This window comes from Arachis ipaensis, chromosome B10 (assembly GCF_059453495.1).
Source record: "Arachis ipaensis isolate K30076 ecotype BB chromosome B10, ASM5945349v1, whole genome shotgun sequence".
In the NCBI taxonomy this organism is placed as follows: domain Eukaryota; kingdom Viridiplantae; phylum Streptophyta; class Magnoliopsida; order Fabales; family Fabaceae; genus Arachis; species Arachis ipaensis.
In genome coordinates, this window is record NC_142435.1 from 141,900,429 (window position 1) to 141,916,164 (window position 15,736).

At 34.5% G+C, this 15,736-nt stretch overlaps 1 protein-coding gene and 1 long non-coding RNA gene across 5 annotated transcripts; one reads left to right on the forward strand and one right to left on the reverse strand.

Annotated features, from left to right (window-relative positions):
* Positions 1-886: 886 nt before the first annotated feature.
* On the reverse strand, positions 887-3,882 carry LOC107623187 (UDP-glucose 6-dehydrogenase 1). The gene is made up of 2 exons (XM_016325358.3): positions 3,713-3,882; positions 887-2,563 (listed from the first exon to the last, which is right to left on the reverse strand). The coding sequence occupies exon 2, from the start codon at positions 2,552-2,554 to the stop codon at positions 1,112-1,114; it is 1,443 nt and encodes a 480-aa protein (XP_016180844.1). The 5' UTR covers positions 2,555-2,563; positions 3,713-3,882; the 3' UTR covers positions 887-1,111.
* A 2,252-nt stretch (positions 3,883-6,134) lies between these two features.
* Positions 6,135-13,471, forward strand: LOC107624358 (uncharacterized). 4 transcript variants are annotated; one of them, XR_015880984.1, is made up of 4 exons: positions 6,135-6,934; positions 9,314-9,412; positions 10,243-12,143; positions 12,264-13,471. It is a non-coding gene; the product is annotated as an uncharacterized LOC107624358 (long non-coding RNA). The 4 variants fall into 4 exon arrangements; XR_015880985.1 differs by having other exon boundaries at positions 9,283-9,412; positions 10,243-13,471; XR_015880983.1 differs by having other exon boundaries at positions 10,243-13,471.
* The last annotated feature ends 2,265 nt before the right edge of the window (positions 13,472-15,736 follow it).

Consider the following 15,736-nt stretch of genomic DNA (forward strand, 5'->3'; position numbering starts at 1 on the left):
CATTAACCCCTCCCCCACTCATATTAAAAAAAAAATTTTTCCCAGCACTGCCCTCCCAACCACCACCTCCTACCTTTTACCACTTACACAAATTTTTTTTACCCTATGAGCTCTTCAACCGTGCATGGGGTCCCCTCCCTCACAACCCTTTTATAATAGTCCTGGCTCCCTTCCCAAGTGTCTCCTGCCTCCCAACATGACCAATGCATGTGCAGTTGCTACATTGACCTCCTTTTCGTGGGCGCCAGTGACGAGGTCCTCCAATTCGTTGGCGCCGCCAGCAGCTTGGGCCAATTCGCATGCGCTGGCCCTGAGGTGCACCACCTCGTGTGCGCTGTCAGTGAGGTTGCTCCATTTCGTGCATGGCAGCAACGAAATGAAGAAAGCTGCTTTCCTGCACCATTTCGTTGGCGTCGGCCCTGAAGTGATGGCAAACTCCATTTCTTGGTTGTCGGGCACGAATTGGGCATGCGTATTTTAAGATTAGTTTCAATCGATGCGTATTTGGGGAATAAAAGCTTCTCATATATTTAATTAGATAAAAAAGCCGTGTGAAAGGCTTGTAAAGAGATTTTGGCACTCAGATTAAGATGTGTGGATGATTACAAAAACTTATTTTTGTATTTAAGACACTCTTTAGTTTTAAAAAGTCTTGGTGAAATAATAAAAAAGAATGTGTTAAAAATTAAAATTTATTAGATATCGTGTCATTTTTTCTTTCTTGATGTGAATACTAAACACCAATATACCTACAAAAGAAAAATCTTACCAACAATGGAAAACAAAGAAATAAAAACCAAGAAAAAAAAATAAGTTTTACTAGAAACTTGAAGCTAGCATAGGCCATTCTAAATTCTCAACCAATATGATAGTAACAGAAAAACAATTTAATAAAAAAGAAAATAGTTTCCTTGAAAATTTATAACAGCCATGTAATAATGAATATTTGGAGCACAAAGAACGGCAAAACATAGACCCTCCTCCTACATTCCCTGAATTTATACTCAACATCTATATTAAAGAAAAAAGTGTCCAAAAGATCAAAACAAAACAAAACTTGTAAAAATTAACAGCAATAATTGAATCAAACTTGTGCAGTGATCTGTTACTTTTAGGCCACAGCAGGCATGTCTTTGAGCCATGGATCCAGTGGCTTACCAATTGAGTACACAATGAATCCAATCTCACGAAGCTTATCCATATCCACAATGTTCCTTCCATCAAACACAAATGCTGGTTTCCTCATATTGTCATATATCTTCTGATAATCAAGATTCTTGAACTCATCCCACTCGGTTAGAATGCAAACACCATCTGCATCCTTTGTTGCCTCATACGCATCCCAAACCACACTCACCTTCTTCTCGGTTGTTGGGCTAGTTGGCTGCAGGTGGATAGGATGGTCCCAATCAAACTTGTTCATCCACAGATCCCTTTGGATTTGGTCCTCGGTCACCTGTGGATCGTATATGCTCAGTCGGGCCTTATCGCCAAGTAGCCCCTTGCACACATCAATGGCCGGTGTCTCCCTAGTGTCTCCAGTGTCTTTCTTGAATGCAAATCCCAGAATGGCAATCTTCTTGTTTGCAACCGTGTTAAACATAGACGAAACCACACGGTTCACAAACCGGCTTTTCTGGTAATCATTGATCTTGATGACTTGTTTCCAGTACTCTGCCACCTCCGGAAGGCCATTGCACTCGCAGATGTAAACAAGGTTCAAGATATCTTTCTGGAAGCAGGATCCACCAAATCCAACACTAGCATTGAGGAACTTAGGTCCAATCCTTGTGTCTGTACCAACGGCAAAGGACACCTGTTTAACATTTGCACCGGTAGCCTCGCAGAGGGCCGACATGGCGTTAACTGATGAAATCCTTTGGGCCAAGAAAGCATTGGCAGCAAGCTTAGAGAGTTCTGCAGACCACAGGTTTGTGGTTAGGATCCTCTCCTCAGGAACCCAATGAGCATAAACTTCCTTCAATGTTTGAATGGCCTTCTGGCCTCCTGGGGTCTCCCTGCCTCCAATGAGAACTCGGTCCGGGTTGAAAAGATCTTGGATTGCAGTTCCCTCGGCAAGGAATTCCGGGTTTGAGAGAATCTGGAAGTTGATACCCTTGGCATTGTGAGTCAGAATTTTTTCTATGGCCTCAGCAGTTTTGACAGGGACAGTAGATTTCTCAACCACAATCTTGTCTGACTTAGAGACGTCGGCGATCATACGAGCTGCACTCTCCCAATATGTCAAATCTGCTGCTTTGCCGGCTCCAAGACCGCGAGTCTTAGTTGGGGTGTTGACAGAGACAAATACTATGTCAGCCTCAAATACATGTTTCTCTACATCAGTGCTGAAGAAGAGGTTCTTGCCACGACATTGCTTTACCACACTGTCAAGGCCTGGCTCATATATTGGAAGCTGATCGCTGTTCCAGGCTGCAATGCGGGATTTAGAGATATCGACAACAGCCACCTCAATTGACGGGCACTTAAGTGCAATCACTGCCATTGTAGGACCCCCAACATATCCAGCCCCAATGCAGCAAATCTTCACCATTCTTACTTTCTGTATGGATCAGTAAAAGTACAGCAAAAGCCAATTCAATATCTTTTGTATCAAACTATCAATCATATGTTTTCTAGTACTAGCACAGCATAATTAGGGGATCGAGTAACAATTTTGAATTGTATTCCTCCTGGAGAACAAGGAGGCAAGACACAATTGCTTAGCTTCTGTCTTTATAATCCCAAACAATGTTATTTGCCCACATAAAACGTTGGTGTCCATTTAAACACCAATTCTACTACCATTAGACCAAATTGTGCCCCCCCCCCCCCCTCTCTCTTCATTTATCACTCATCCAATTTCTCCATCCTTGGATCTAAATAGTGTCTAAGTGGACGATAATTTTGGTGTCTTTCAACGGTAGATTTCAGACAATGATATCAATGATTCTGATTCTCTCTTCAGATTTAGAGGATTTTGTAAGCGTAAAGAACTAAATGTTACTAATTTCCTGCGGATCGAAACTCTATTTAAGGATTTGTCACTGGCCAATGAATTGCTGCATACAAAAGGCGGGATTCAAACTCCTAACAGCTGCTTAGGCGGATGAGTGATATAACCACTCGACCAACCCAATACGTATGTTGATGTTTTACAACCAAATTTGGTCCTTGTGGATCATTATATATCGAAACAAAAAATTGACAAAGTGACATGAGATTGATGAAACAGGAATTAATTTATTTTCTTCTAATCACATAGGAAGAATCCAAAAAGAAACGCTTTATACGAATCAAGATCTAATGCATGCAAATCTTAACAAATTATTGTCATGAGTTAGATCCAGCGCTAAGTATAGAAATAAAAATGCTTGTGATTTGTAATGTATCCTTACTGTTGCAATAGATCCACATGCAAAGGAGCTTCAAACCAAACTCACGAAATCATTGAATTCAGCATATATTTGAACAACTTAACATACAAGAAAGACATAATGACTAAAGATCTATGAACTTTTACACTAATCAGAACAAAATCCACCAAATTAACAAGAGTTAACTACACCCATCACAAAAAAAAAACCAAAAGTTCCAAATTCATATTGATTCAACTCTTCACAAGAATGATACTATAGTGAGAAAGATTAAAACTTTGACAAAAATCTTACTAAGAATCAGCAAATAAGGAAATGGGGTGTCAAGCGTTTACCTCCTTTGACAAAGTAAGGAACGAAGTGTAAGAGAAAGAGTGAGAAATGGAGAAAACGAAGAGCAGCTTATGTGGCAGAAGTGTTAGGACAAAAGTTCTATTAATATAACCCAAAGAAAATGCAGGTTTTGTGGCTCTTATTACCAAAAAGGACAACCTTTCTTTGTGAAAGACTGAAAGCGATGCGTTTGGTGTAGAGGGGCTTTCTGCTGGAGTAGAAGCAAGGGCAAAACGGGAAACTAAGTGAAATTAAATTACAAATTTGCCCATGAACTCAATATTCATTTTGAAAAGATAAAATAAAATTTCTGACGCCTGACATCCTCGAACATTTTCAGGGATCTGCCACAAAAGGAGCCACATTGTTCATTAACCAATCAACATCATCACCAATTAAAAATCATTCTTGAAATTATTATACTAATATGATTTATTGATTTTAATCTGGCTTTAGGTCTTAAATCTTGATCAAAATTGTATGATTCTCTACCGGGTTTCATTAAAGTGGTGGTGCAGGCTTCAACACTAAGAATGGACTTTGCTTGAAAACTAAGAAGAAAAACATGATGAGTGCATTTGAAGCTTATGAGCCTATGAGAAAAGAAACATAAAAATCTTGAATTGTTCCAAGGCTTTAATTTGATGGCCTAATAAAGTGTCTACAATTTAGAGAGCTCCTTTTCTTCACGAAAGTTAGTAAGCCATATTTCATAAAACGATATTAATCCTAAAAAATCATCTGTTTTTAAATTGAGCTCCAATTTTTTAAACTGAATTTATTTTTTAAAAGTTTTAAGTTAATTTCGTTGTTTTTGTTACTATGACATCAGAGTTTGCTAATATGGTACCTTAAGAAACACCATAACATATTATACTTAATAGTTATAATTAGTTATTAATACAATAAAATTCTAATGTCTTAAGGTATTTTTTTAATTAAGTTTTAATTTATGCTAATTTCATAAAATTATCATGTAAATAGTTAATTAAGATTTCAAGGTGTATGTTGTAGCGTCACTTAACGTGCCACGTTAATAAACTTTGAGATTATTAACAAAGAAAGTGACAAAAAATCAATGTGATTAACTTAAAATTTTTGAAAGACGAATTTGATTAAAAAAATTTTAAAAATCAATTTAAAAAATGAATAATCTTTTAAAAACGAATTTGATTATTTACTCATTAAAAAATATATAAACCAAAACAAAATAGCCGGTAAACATTTCTCACTAAATTATGGCTCTTTCATTTTGAGTTATATTACTAGCGATTAAGTTAGTCTGAAAAAAAAGTTATTTTTTAAATTCGTTTATAAAAGATTTTATTAGTTAAATTAATTTTTTAAAAATTATAAATTAATCATATTTATCCTTTCGACATTTTATTAGTAATTTTCATAACATTTAATGATGTGAGATGTTAACTAACAGTATACATAATATCTGTCATGTCTAATTAGACGTTAATTATATATTTATGAAAATTTATTAATTTAATTTTTTTAATTAAATAAATCTTAATTTTAATATAATCTATAAACTAAATTAATAAATTTTCATAAACATATCTAATTATTATCCAATTGGATATACTAGAGCAACAAAAAGATAAATATAATTAATTTATAATCTTTATTTAATTGATAAAATCTTTCATAAATAAATTTGGAGAATAATTTTTATAAATTAATTTGACCATTAAACCTATAAATAATATCTATGTATTTGTACATAATAATTTATCTAAGAGTAGTACTAGGTAGTCAAAAAATAGTGTATAATGTATATATAGCACAAAATAAATGCCAATCTCATAATAAGTGAGTGGAGTACACCTGCTTATCAATAACATACTTATCACTCAACCTTCTTTTCCATGCATGTAGTAATTAATTTCATTCTTAAAATTCATTTCAGTTTCTTCTAAATCAAATCTCTAATATCTCTCTAAAATTCATTTCAGTTTCTTCTAAATCAAATTCCTAACCTCTCTCGTCTATATTTGTAAGACTCCAGATTTTGAAAATTAAATAATAAATTATTTATGATTTGTTTTATTTATTGGAAAGCATATTTTCAGAAATTTTTGTGTTAATTGAATACTTTTAATTATTGATTTAAAACTTTAGTGATTTAAAAACAACGAAAATTTTATATGCGCTAATTTAAATAATTAGATTTTAAACTTTATTTTATAATTTTAAAAAAAATTAATTTGATTATCTCTAATTATTAAATTAAAGTCTTTATTTAAAAAATAAATTGTAAATTAATAATTAAATAATATTTTCATAATTATTATTATTTAATTAAATTTAATTTTAAATTATTATTTTATTACCTTAATTTTATTAAAAATATGTATACTAGTCCTAACTCTTTTTCTCAATTAAAACTCTAATTCTAAATTCCTAATCAAAAACCCTAATTTCCCTTTCCCCAAACCCAGCAGCATACACACACGTACCCCCAACTTGTTAACTCCTCAGTGAGCCACGCCATCCTCTCCTCACCATTCACTCACTCTCACTGGCTCTTGCCTCACCCATCACCCTCTTTCAGTCCTAAGTCCTAACGCACAGCAACAGAAATCAAAAGAAAGAAAGAAAAGAGAGAGAGATCCGAGAATGAGGCTGCGACGGGGAAGAGAGAAGAGAGGAGGGGAAGCTGCTGTCAAGCCGTCGCGTCCAGCTCGCCGTTGCGCCGCCAGCACACCACGTCACCGTCGGGAGTAGAACCGCGAGAGAGGAACGCGAGCCCCTGGCTGAGGAGAGGAGTCCGACACCGTCGCCGAAGCTTTGTCATTGACACTGAGCTTCCGCCGCTGTCGTGCCTTGAACGCCGTGTGGTGGATGCCGGCGCTGCTGTCTGGATCATTGCGGTCAGAGCTGCCGCTGAAGGAAGGCCGTTCAGTCACCCTCATCAAGTTGCATGTGGCTGTTAGAGCTCCTTGTCTCTGCTCTAATCGTCGGAAGTCACCGACGAAGTTGTGGTCGCCCCATTCCACTATTCTTTTTTCATGGTTGTTGAAAACCTTGAGATATTGATGTATTAGGGTTGTGTAAATGCCACTGCAAATTGTTCGATGATATTGCTATTGTGGAGAGTTGTTGGCGAGGCTAATGCCGCTGCTGTTGCTAATCCGGTTTGAGGCTGTTGCTACTGCTGCGAGTTAGAACGAAGTTGGAGTCACGCCTAACCTTGTGGGTTTCGACTAACTGAGGTAGGGGATTTGTTTTAAAAATAAATGTTTTAAGTTATGAATGCCAATAAATATAATGAGTAACTGCAAATGGTTTATGGTTGTTTTGTGTGAATAATTGTTGGAATTGAGTTGAATCATGGTTGTAGTTGGTGATTGGTTTAATGATTTAATGTAGTAATTATTTACGATGTTGTGTATTTTGAAGTTATACTTACTGCTAGTACTTGTTGATGTTGGTTTTGTGTATGGAATGTTGTTATGGCTGTTGGAAATTGATTTGATGAATCAGAACTTGAGATACGTTGTTATAGATGAGATGCTGAAGAATGGATGCTGTGATAATATGGTTACGTTGCACCTATGATATGAAATTGTGATATATTGAATTAAGAGTTCTTCGGCAACTTTGGTTAGTCAAAAGAAAGTTAGAAATGTGGTTTTAGATGAATCCTAGGCTTGAATATAGGATTTGGTATGAGGTTGTTGGAAATACTTTGTGCAGAATTTCTGCAGAAATCTACATAATTGGCAGCAGAACGAATGACTTTTTGGGAGCAGTCCAGACCTAATTTTTAGATGAAACTATTTTTCTGTAAAATTTTAGTGTGTCTTGAATATTCCATAAAAATTTCAGGGAATTTGGCCAAGTGGTTTGGAAGATATGATTTTTTGAAGTTTAGTGGTTGCTGCAGATTTTTCTGGTTTTCTGGTTCTGCAGTACCAACTTCCAAACGCTATAACTTTTAATTTAAACAGAATTTTGAGTTGATTTCAAAAAGATTTTAAAGATCTATCAGTCTATTTTAAGCGAGTACAAGTTTCATGTTCATATCTGTTTTGTAGACTTAGATAAGTCACTTGGAAGGTCGGTTGTTTGCTGGAAACTCTGAACTGGTTTATGAAAACAGGGCTCCACTTCCAATTGATAATTAATTAATCAAATGAAGTGATATGAACCTGAAACTTGTGGATTCTGAAACTTAGGGATGTTGACTGTAATCTCACCAAAATTTATAAGCAACGGATTAGAATTGAAATTATTATGGAATTTATAAAAAACATTGCTGCTGTCTGTTTTCCGAATTTTTGTAAATGCAACGGCAGAATTTTAAAGCTTGCATAAAATTCAGTAAAACCTAACTTAAATTAAAGATTAAGATCTCTAGAGTTACCTTACCAACATGGTTTTATATTAGACAAACTTAGGAAATGAAAAGGAATGTAAGTTACCCTTAAGAAAGGTTAAAGTTAAAGACAATGATATTGAGAGATATAGTGAAGAAAGAAAAATGAGGAACAAGGAATGAAATAAGAGTTGAGAATTATATTGAATGGGCCTTTGTGCCAAACTGCTAATGCGAAAGTGCCCGCCTAACAGATAGCCTAAGGTTGCTAATGCGGGAATGTTCGCCCAACTGATAGCACTGTTTCTTACTGTGATGCACATTATGATGAGGCCTAACTGACACGTGTAACCGTGATGTCAAGGTGTCTGACACACAGTAAAGGAACCATATTCGGGGTTCACTCCGAGTAACGTCGGGTTGCGGGTAGACAAACAACGCATGAGCTCATGGCCTGCGCTAGGAACAGGCATGCATCATATTGTTTGCACATTTGCATTTGATTGTGTTTGCTTTTCTTGTTTCTTTATGATTCTGCTGTTTGTCTTCTTGCAATTTGTTTGTGTGTTGATCTGTTTCTTGTGCTATTAGTTGGTGTATTGAGGTGACTGAGAATTGAGATTTGTTTTTAGTTCGAAAAGTTAAAAAGAAAGGGGTAATTGATTATATGAAGTAAGAGTAAAAAGTATATCTAAAGGTTTAACAAAATAATTTTATTAAGTAAAGTTAATTATTTGCATGTTAATCATTACTTTTACGGTATTCCCACTCCCTACTGAGAACGTGCGGTTTGTTCTCACTCCAAAATCTTCCACCCTTTCAGTGACACAGGTTCGGGGACTCGGTGTGAAGCTGCGGGCGATTATGAGTTTTATTTAAGTTTGTGTTGAGTTGTTTTCATAGAATTCCCTCGCCTTTGTTATTTAAGATTTTATTTTATACAGAGGGATAGGAATTGTATCTGAGTTTCTTTTGAATTCTTTTGTATAATATTTATCCTTATTAATAATTAAGTGATTATTATGACCTGTATGTTCTTTGATGAATGATTTTGATTAATGAGAAACAATATTTTCTGGCATTTTTTTAAAAATTGAAACGCGGTATCGAACTAAAGGCTCAATATTAAATAGTAAATAAGAAAAACAGGTTAGTAACGCCTTGCTTTTTTTTACGATCATGACGTGCTAAAAATTAGAGTATTACATTTATATCAATTGAAATGCAATTTTTGTCTAGTAGATTAATATCCAAAAACTATCAAATTAACCAGAGTGAAAGATCAAGACTTTTCTCCCCATTTCATTCGAACAACAAGCCGACAAGAAGAAAAAATGAAAAGACGCCTTCGTCTTGTCTCCGACTCCTGTAGGTATGTTATCTAGTTTCATGTTTCGATTAATTGGCCTATTGGGGTTCCATTATCAGTTGTTGCATGTGGCTGGATTCGATGTTAACGATAAAAATTTTGGTCTTTATCTCACGTTGATGGATTTGGGAAAAGGGAAAAACTTGCAAAGATGGCGTTTTGGGGGTGGAGATGAAGGGAAGGCATCAAACAAGGGTTTTTTTTTTTTCGTTTTTATAAGCAGCCATGATTTTTTTGGGTGTTACGGTTCCCTGATTTTTTATCTGTTCAATCGTGGTTTGATTTGCTATTTTGCGTGCTTGGTGTTGTGCTTTCTTTCAAGTTATTAATAATGTGACAAATGTAAAGTAGCAATTTCGTTCAAGTTGCCTCCATACTTCGAAAAAGCCGAGCATCGTATAGCTTTGTCTCCGACCTCTATAGGTATGTTATCTAGTTTCATGTTTCGATTAATTGGCATATTGGGGCTCCATCAGTTGTTGCATGTGTCTGGATTCGATGTTAACGATGAAAATTTTGGTCTTTATCCCACGTTGATGGGTTTGGAAAAAGGAGAAAGCTTGCAAAGATGGCGTTTTGGGGATGGAGATGAAGGAAAGGCATAGAAAAAGGTTTTTTTTTTTTTTTTATAAGCAGCCATGATTTTTCTGGGGTGTTACGGTTTTCCTAATTTTTTATCTGTTCAACTGTGGTTTGATTTGCTATTTTGCGTGCTTAGTGTTGTGCTTTCTTTCAAGTTATTAATAATGTGACAAATGTAAAGTAGCCATTTTGTTCAAGTTGCCTCCATACTTCGAAGGTTTCCACTGAAAAAGTCGCGTTTGTGTCTCTAGATGATAAAGTTGAGGCGAAAGAGCAGAGCAAGAACGAAATCGCTTTCATTCTAATTGCTCCAGGTACCTTTCCTTTTTTTTTTCTCTGTCAATTCTACTATGAGACAGAAAAAAATATGAATAAAGTTTTTTTTTTATGTCTGTCACCTAGATGATGTAGTTTTTAAGATAATAATAGTTAACTATAGTGAGAGTACATAAGAAGGACTTAAAGGTTAGTGGCAAAGTATTTTTTTTTCAGATTTCTATTTTTATTCATGTTAAAAAAAATCCTTCTAAATTCGGATGTAATATAGATGTTATGCCTTGATATTTTTTTAGTGTGAATTGCTTTGTCTATATAAAAGGTTGCGTTTGAATTTTGCATAGATTAATACACATTCATACATAATTGGTGTCTGCTAAGAACTGAACATACATACATATATGACTATTTAAATAATGGTATATAAGTAAACAAATTAATTCACTCAATTTTGATTAGTTACTTTAGTGAAATGATTATGAGAATGATGAATACATAGTAAATAATCATAATTTTTGTATTGAACTAACCTAATTAATGTGGTTATCACAACAATCACAGTAGGAATAGAGAATGGGATATGAGGGAGGATCATAATTTCATATGCAATCTCTTGATATCATACTTTTGTTCAAATTTATTTGCAAGCAAAGTTGTTAGTTCAAGTATCGAATTTAAAATTTTCTAGAAATTAGCAGTAAACTCTCAAAAAGTTGGACATGTAAATGGTATTTTAGAGGACTATTGTGATAGTTTAATGGTAGAGCAAGATATGTTACCATCATAGATGTTATAATAAGCAAAGTTGTTAGCATAACTATGCTATCGATAAACATGTTGGTATGTTATGATTAATTTAAGTGTGTTATTTAAGTATGTATAGCAGTTGCTCGTGAAAAGGTGTTCAAAAAACAAGATGTAGGCATGGCTTGTACCAAAAGCAAAAAAGACACATAAGAATAACACTTTCGAAAGAGGATCGCAAAAAAAAAACTGGTGGACCAAAAAAGGTACATTGAATGGTTAGCGGTGAATTAACTATAAACTCGGGTTGTTGTGTTTTAATAGTAAATGTTAAAATTGTCATTCTCCTTCGTTGTCACTTTATGCTTATTATGAATGTCTGTGTAGAAAATACTGGTATCTTTGTGCTCGCCATGTTGTGTGGCTTCAGTTATGAAGAAATTAGGTTCAGACACGGGCAGAGAGAAAATAATAGAGGTGGAGAATATGGAATTTGGCTTGCTGCAATATGTGCATAAATGGGTTATCAACCAAGATATGATGGTGGCATTAGCATCATCATATAGTCGGGATGAAAAGTATTTGATTGTCGGAACAAGAAAAATCTCCATATCAGTTCAATCCATTGCGCGGTATTTTGGACTACCGAACGTTGGCAAGAAATCTCCCAAATAAAATAGGGAGAAAAGAAAAAAATTATCCACAATAATCTTGTTGAGTAGATGTTTTCGGTAAAATTGGCTAATAAAGATTTGAACTGCATCGACTCATTTTGTGTTTGGCAGGGAATAGTTTCAAAATTCCAGAAACACCAGCAGAGCACTGACTTTTTAACAGCTTCACAGGAAAGACACAAGCAGATTTGAAAAGGGATGTTATCACATGCTCGATGCAGTCCGATGACGATAGAATCAATTTTCAGAGACAGTTCAACATGTTGATAGCAGAGTGTTTGTTCTTTCTCTCGCTGAAAGCTACCGTTTCAAGCATACATATATGGGCTGCCATTGATGTATCGAACCCAAGAAAGATATATTGGGCGAAGTTCATTTATGATTTTCTAATTGAAGGAGTTCTGAGGTTTCAGGATGTAAGGAAGAAGACAGTGGATGGATGCATGTTTGCATTACTGGTGAGCTGTATATCTCTAACATTTGATTTGTTGTTTGTTATTCTGTAGTATACCTTGTTTATAGCAATTATTATAACTTTTAGATTATATATCTCCATGCTAACAAGAATAGAGATTTAGGAAGATATAATGGGAGAGAATCGTGGATCAGAGACTGGTCGCTTGCTGATCTGAAGAAGATGGATGAAGAGAAAAGCACATCTCACTCGGTGAGGCATATGATAGATATATAATCTTTTAATAGTGATAAGTGTGAATGATATGTTAATCGAATCACTTTTATTAAGCTCTAATGAAAATAAAACTTATACTTTGCCCACTGTAGGGGCTTCTAAATTTAATTAGGAAGATTTCTACGATACCGAAAAAGCACAATCGTGTATTAAAGAGAGGATGCATTAGGAAAAAAAGAAAGTCTAACAGAAAGACTCGTAAAAAAGCTCCCACGGTAGATGAAACTGAGACCGACATATCGGCTGGTCATGCATCACCTGCTAAATTTGATGAACATCCTTAAAAAAAAGGCAATTCAATTATTTTTTAGTTATAGTATAAAATTTTGTTGCTCTAACCTGCGTCTTTTTAATAGTATTCTAATATAAATATTTTTTAGTTTTTGTGTCTTTTTAATCGTATATAAAGTTTTACCATGTATATAGTAATTAATTATTTATCCAATTTTAGAAGTGTGATATTGATGTTGTAACTTGTAGATCCATCTTTAAAAAACTGTTGGAGCTACTTATGTTGAGCATGGCAATAGACCTTAGACATTTAATACATCTTTTTGTGTTTTAGCATTCACTTCATAAAATAATTTTGAAAACTATGTGTTCTCTCCCTTATATACATAGCTAAAAACCCTTTACTAAGCTGTTTTGGTTTTAATGTGCAACATGGATGACAGTTTGGATGTTATATCTTTCGAATCAGTTAACATCGATAAGGCCACACGAATAACATCAAGTGTCAGCATACATAACATCCAAAATAATAAGACAAAAATTAGCTATTCAAAATACTATTTAAAGTAACTAGTATTGGCATTACTTAGATCTTTATTTAATTAGAATAACGCTCACCAAACTGTCATCCATGTTGCACATTAAAACCAAAGCAGCTTAGTAAAGAGTTTTTAGCTATGCATATAAGAAAGATGACACATAGTTTTCAAAATTATTATTTTATGAAGTGAATGCTAAAACACAAAAAGATGTATTTAAATGTGTAAGGTCTATTGCCATACTCAACATAAGTAGCTCCAACAGTTTTTTAAAGATGGATCTACAAGTTACAGCATCAATATCACACTTCTAAAATTAGATAAATAATTAATTACTCTATACATGGTAAAACTTTATATACAATTAAAAAGACACAAAAACTAAAAAATATTTATACTAAAATACTATTAAAAAGACGCAGGTTAGAGTAATAAAATTTTATACTATAACTGAAAAATCATTGAATTGTCTTTTTTTGGAAGGATGTTCATCAAATTTAACAGGTGATGCATGACCAGCCGGTATGTCGGTCTCAGTTTCATCTACCGTGGGAACTTCTTTACGAGTCTTTCTATTAGACTTTCTTTTTTTCCTAATGTATCCTCTCTTTGATACACAGTTGTGATTTTTCGGTATCCCAGACATCTTTCCAATTAAATTTAGAAGCTCCTACAGTGGACAAAGTATAAGTTTTATTTTGATTAGAGCTTAATAGAATTGATCTGATTAACATATCTTTCACACTTATCACTATTAAAAGATTATATATCTAGCATATGTCTCACCGAGTGAGATGCGCTTTCCTCTTCATCCATCTTCTTCAAATCAGCAAGCGACCAGTCTTTGGTCCACGGTTCTCTCCCATTATATCTTCCTAAATCTCCATTCTTGTTAGCATGGAGATATATAATTTGAAAGTTATAGTAATTGCTCTAAACAAGGTATACTATAGAATAACAAACAACAAATCAAAGATCAGGGATATACAGCTCACCAGTAATGCGAACATACATCCATCCACTGTCTTGTTTCCTACATCCTGAAACCTCAGAACTCCCTCAATTAGAAAATCATAAATGCACCTCACCCAATATATCTTCCTTGGGTTCAATACATCAATGGCAGCCCGTATATGTATGTCTGAAACGGTGGCCTTCGGCGAGGAAAAGAACAAACACTTCGCTATCAACATGTTGAACTGTCTCCGGAAGTTGATTCTATCGTCATCAGACTACATCGAGCATGTGATAACATCCCTTTTCAAATCTGCTTGTGTCTTTCCTGTGAAGCTGTTAAAAAGTCAGTGCTCTGCTGGTGTTTCTGGAATTTTGAAACTATTCCCTGCCAAACACAAAATGAGTCGATGCAGTTCAAATCTTTATTAGCTAATTTTACCGAAAACATCTACTCAACAAGATTATTGTGGATAATTTTTTTCTTTTCTCCCTATTTTATTTGGGAGATTGCTTGTCATGGTTTGGTAGTCCAAAACACCGCGCAATGGATTGAACCGATATGGGAATTTTTCTTGTTCCGACGATCAAAGACTTTTCATCCCGACAATATGATGATGCTAATGCCACCATCATATCTTGGTTGACAGCCCATAAATGCACATATTGCAACCAGCGAAATCCCATGTTCTCCACCTCCATTATTTTCTCTCTGCCCGCGTTTGAACCTAATTGCTTCATAACTGAAGCCACACAACATGGCGAGCACCTAGATACCAGTGTTTTCTACACAAACATTCATAAAATCAGCACAAAGTGACAACGAAGGAGAATGTCAGTTTTAACATTTACTATTAAAACACAACAACCCGAATTTATAGTTAATTCACCGGTAACCATTCAACGTACCATTTGTTGGTCCACCATTTTTTTTTTGCGATCCTCTTTCGGGAGTGTTATTCTTATGTGTCTCTTTTTTGCTCCTGGTACGAGACATGCCTACTTCTTGTTTTTTGAACACCTGTTCACGAGCAACTGCTATATATACTTAAATAACCCACTTAAAAATCAATCATAACATACCAACATGTTTATCAATAGCATAGTTACGCTAACAAATTTGCTTAGTATAACATCTATGATTGAAATATATCTTGCTGTATCATTAAACTATTACAATAGCTCCCAAAATACCATTTATATGTCCAACTTTTTGAGAGTTTACTGGTAATCTCTAGAAAATTTTGAATTCGATACCCTGAACTAACAACTTTACTTGCAAATAACTTTGAACAAAAGTATGATATAAGAGATTGCATATGAAATTATGATGCTCCCTCATATTCTATTCTCTATTCTTACCGTGGTTGTTGTAATAACGACACTAATTAGGTTAGTTCAATACAAAAATTATGATTATTTACTATGTATCCATCATTCTCATAATTATTTCACTAAAGTAACTAATCAAAATTGAGTGAATTAATTTGTTTACCTATATACCATTATTTAAATAGTCATATATGTATGTATGTTCAGTTCTTATCCTACACCAATTATGTAGGAATGTGTACTAATTAATGCAAAATTTCAACGCAACCTTTTATAAAGATAAAACAATTCACACTGAAAAAAT

Coding starts and splice junctions, on each gene's coding strand:
- LOC107623187 (XM_016325358.3), bottom strand. CDS start 2,554: ATGGTGAAGATTTGCTGCATTGGGGCTGGATATGTTGGGGGTCCTACA.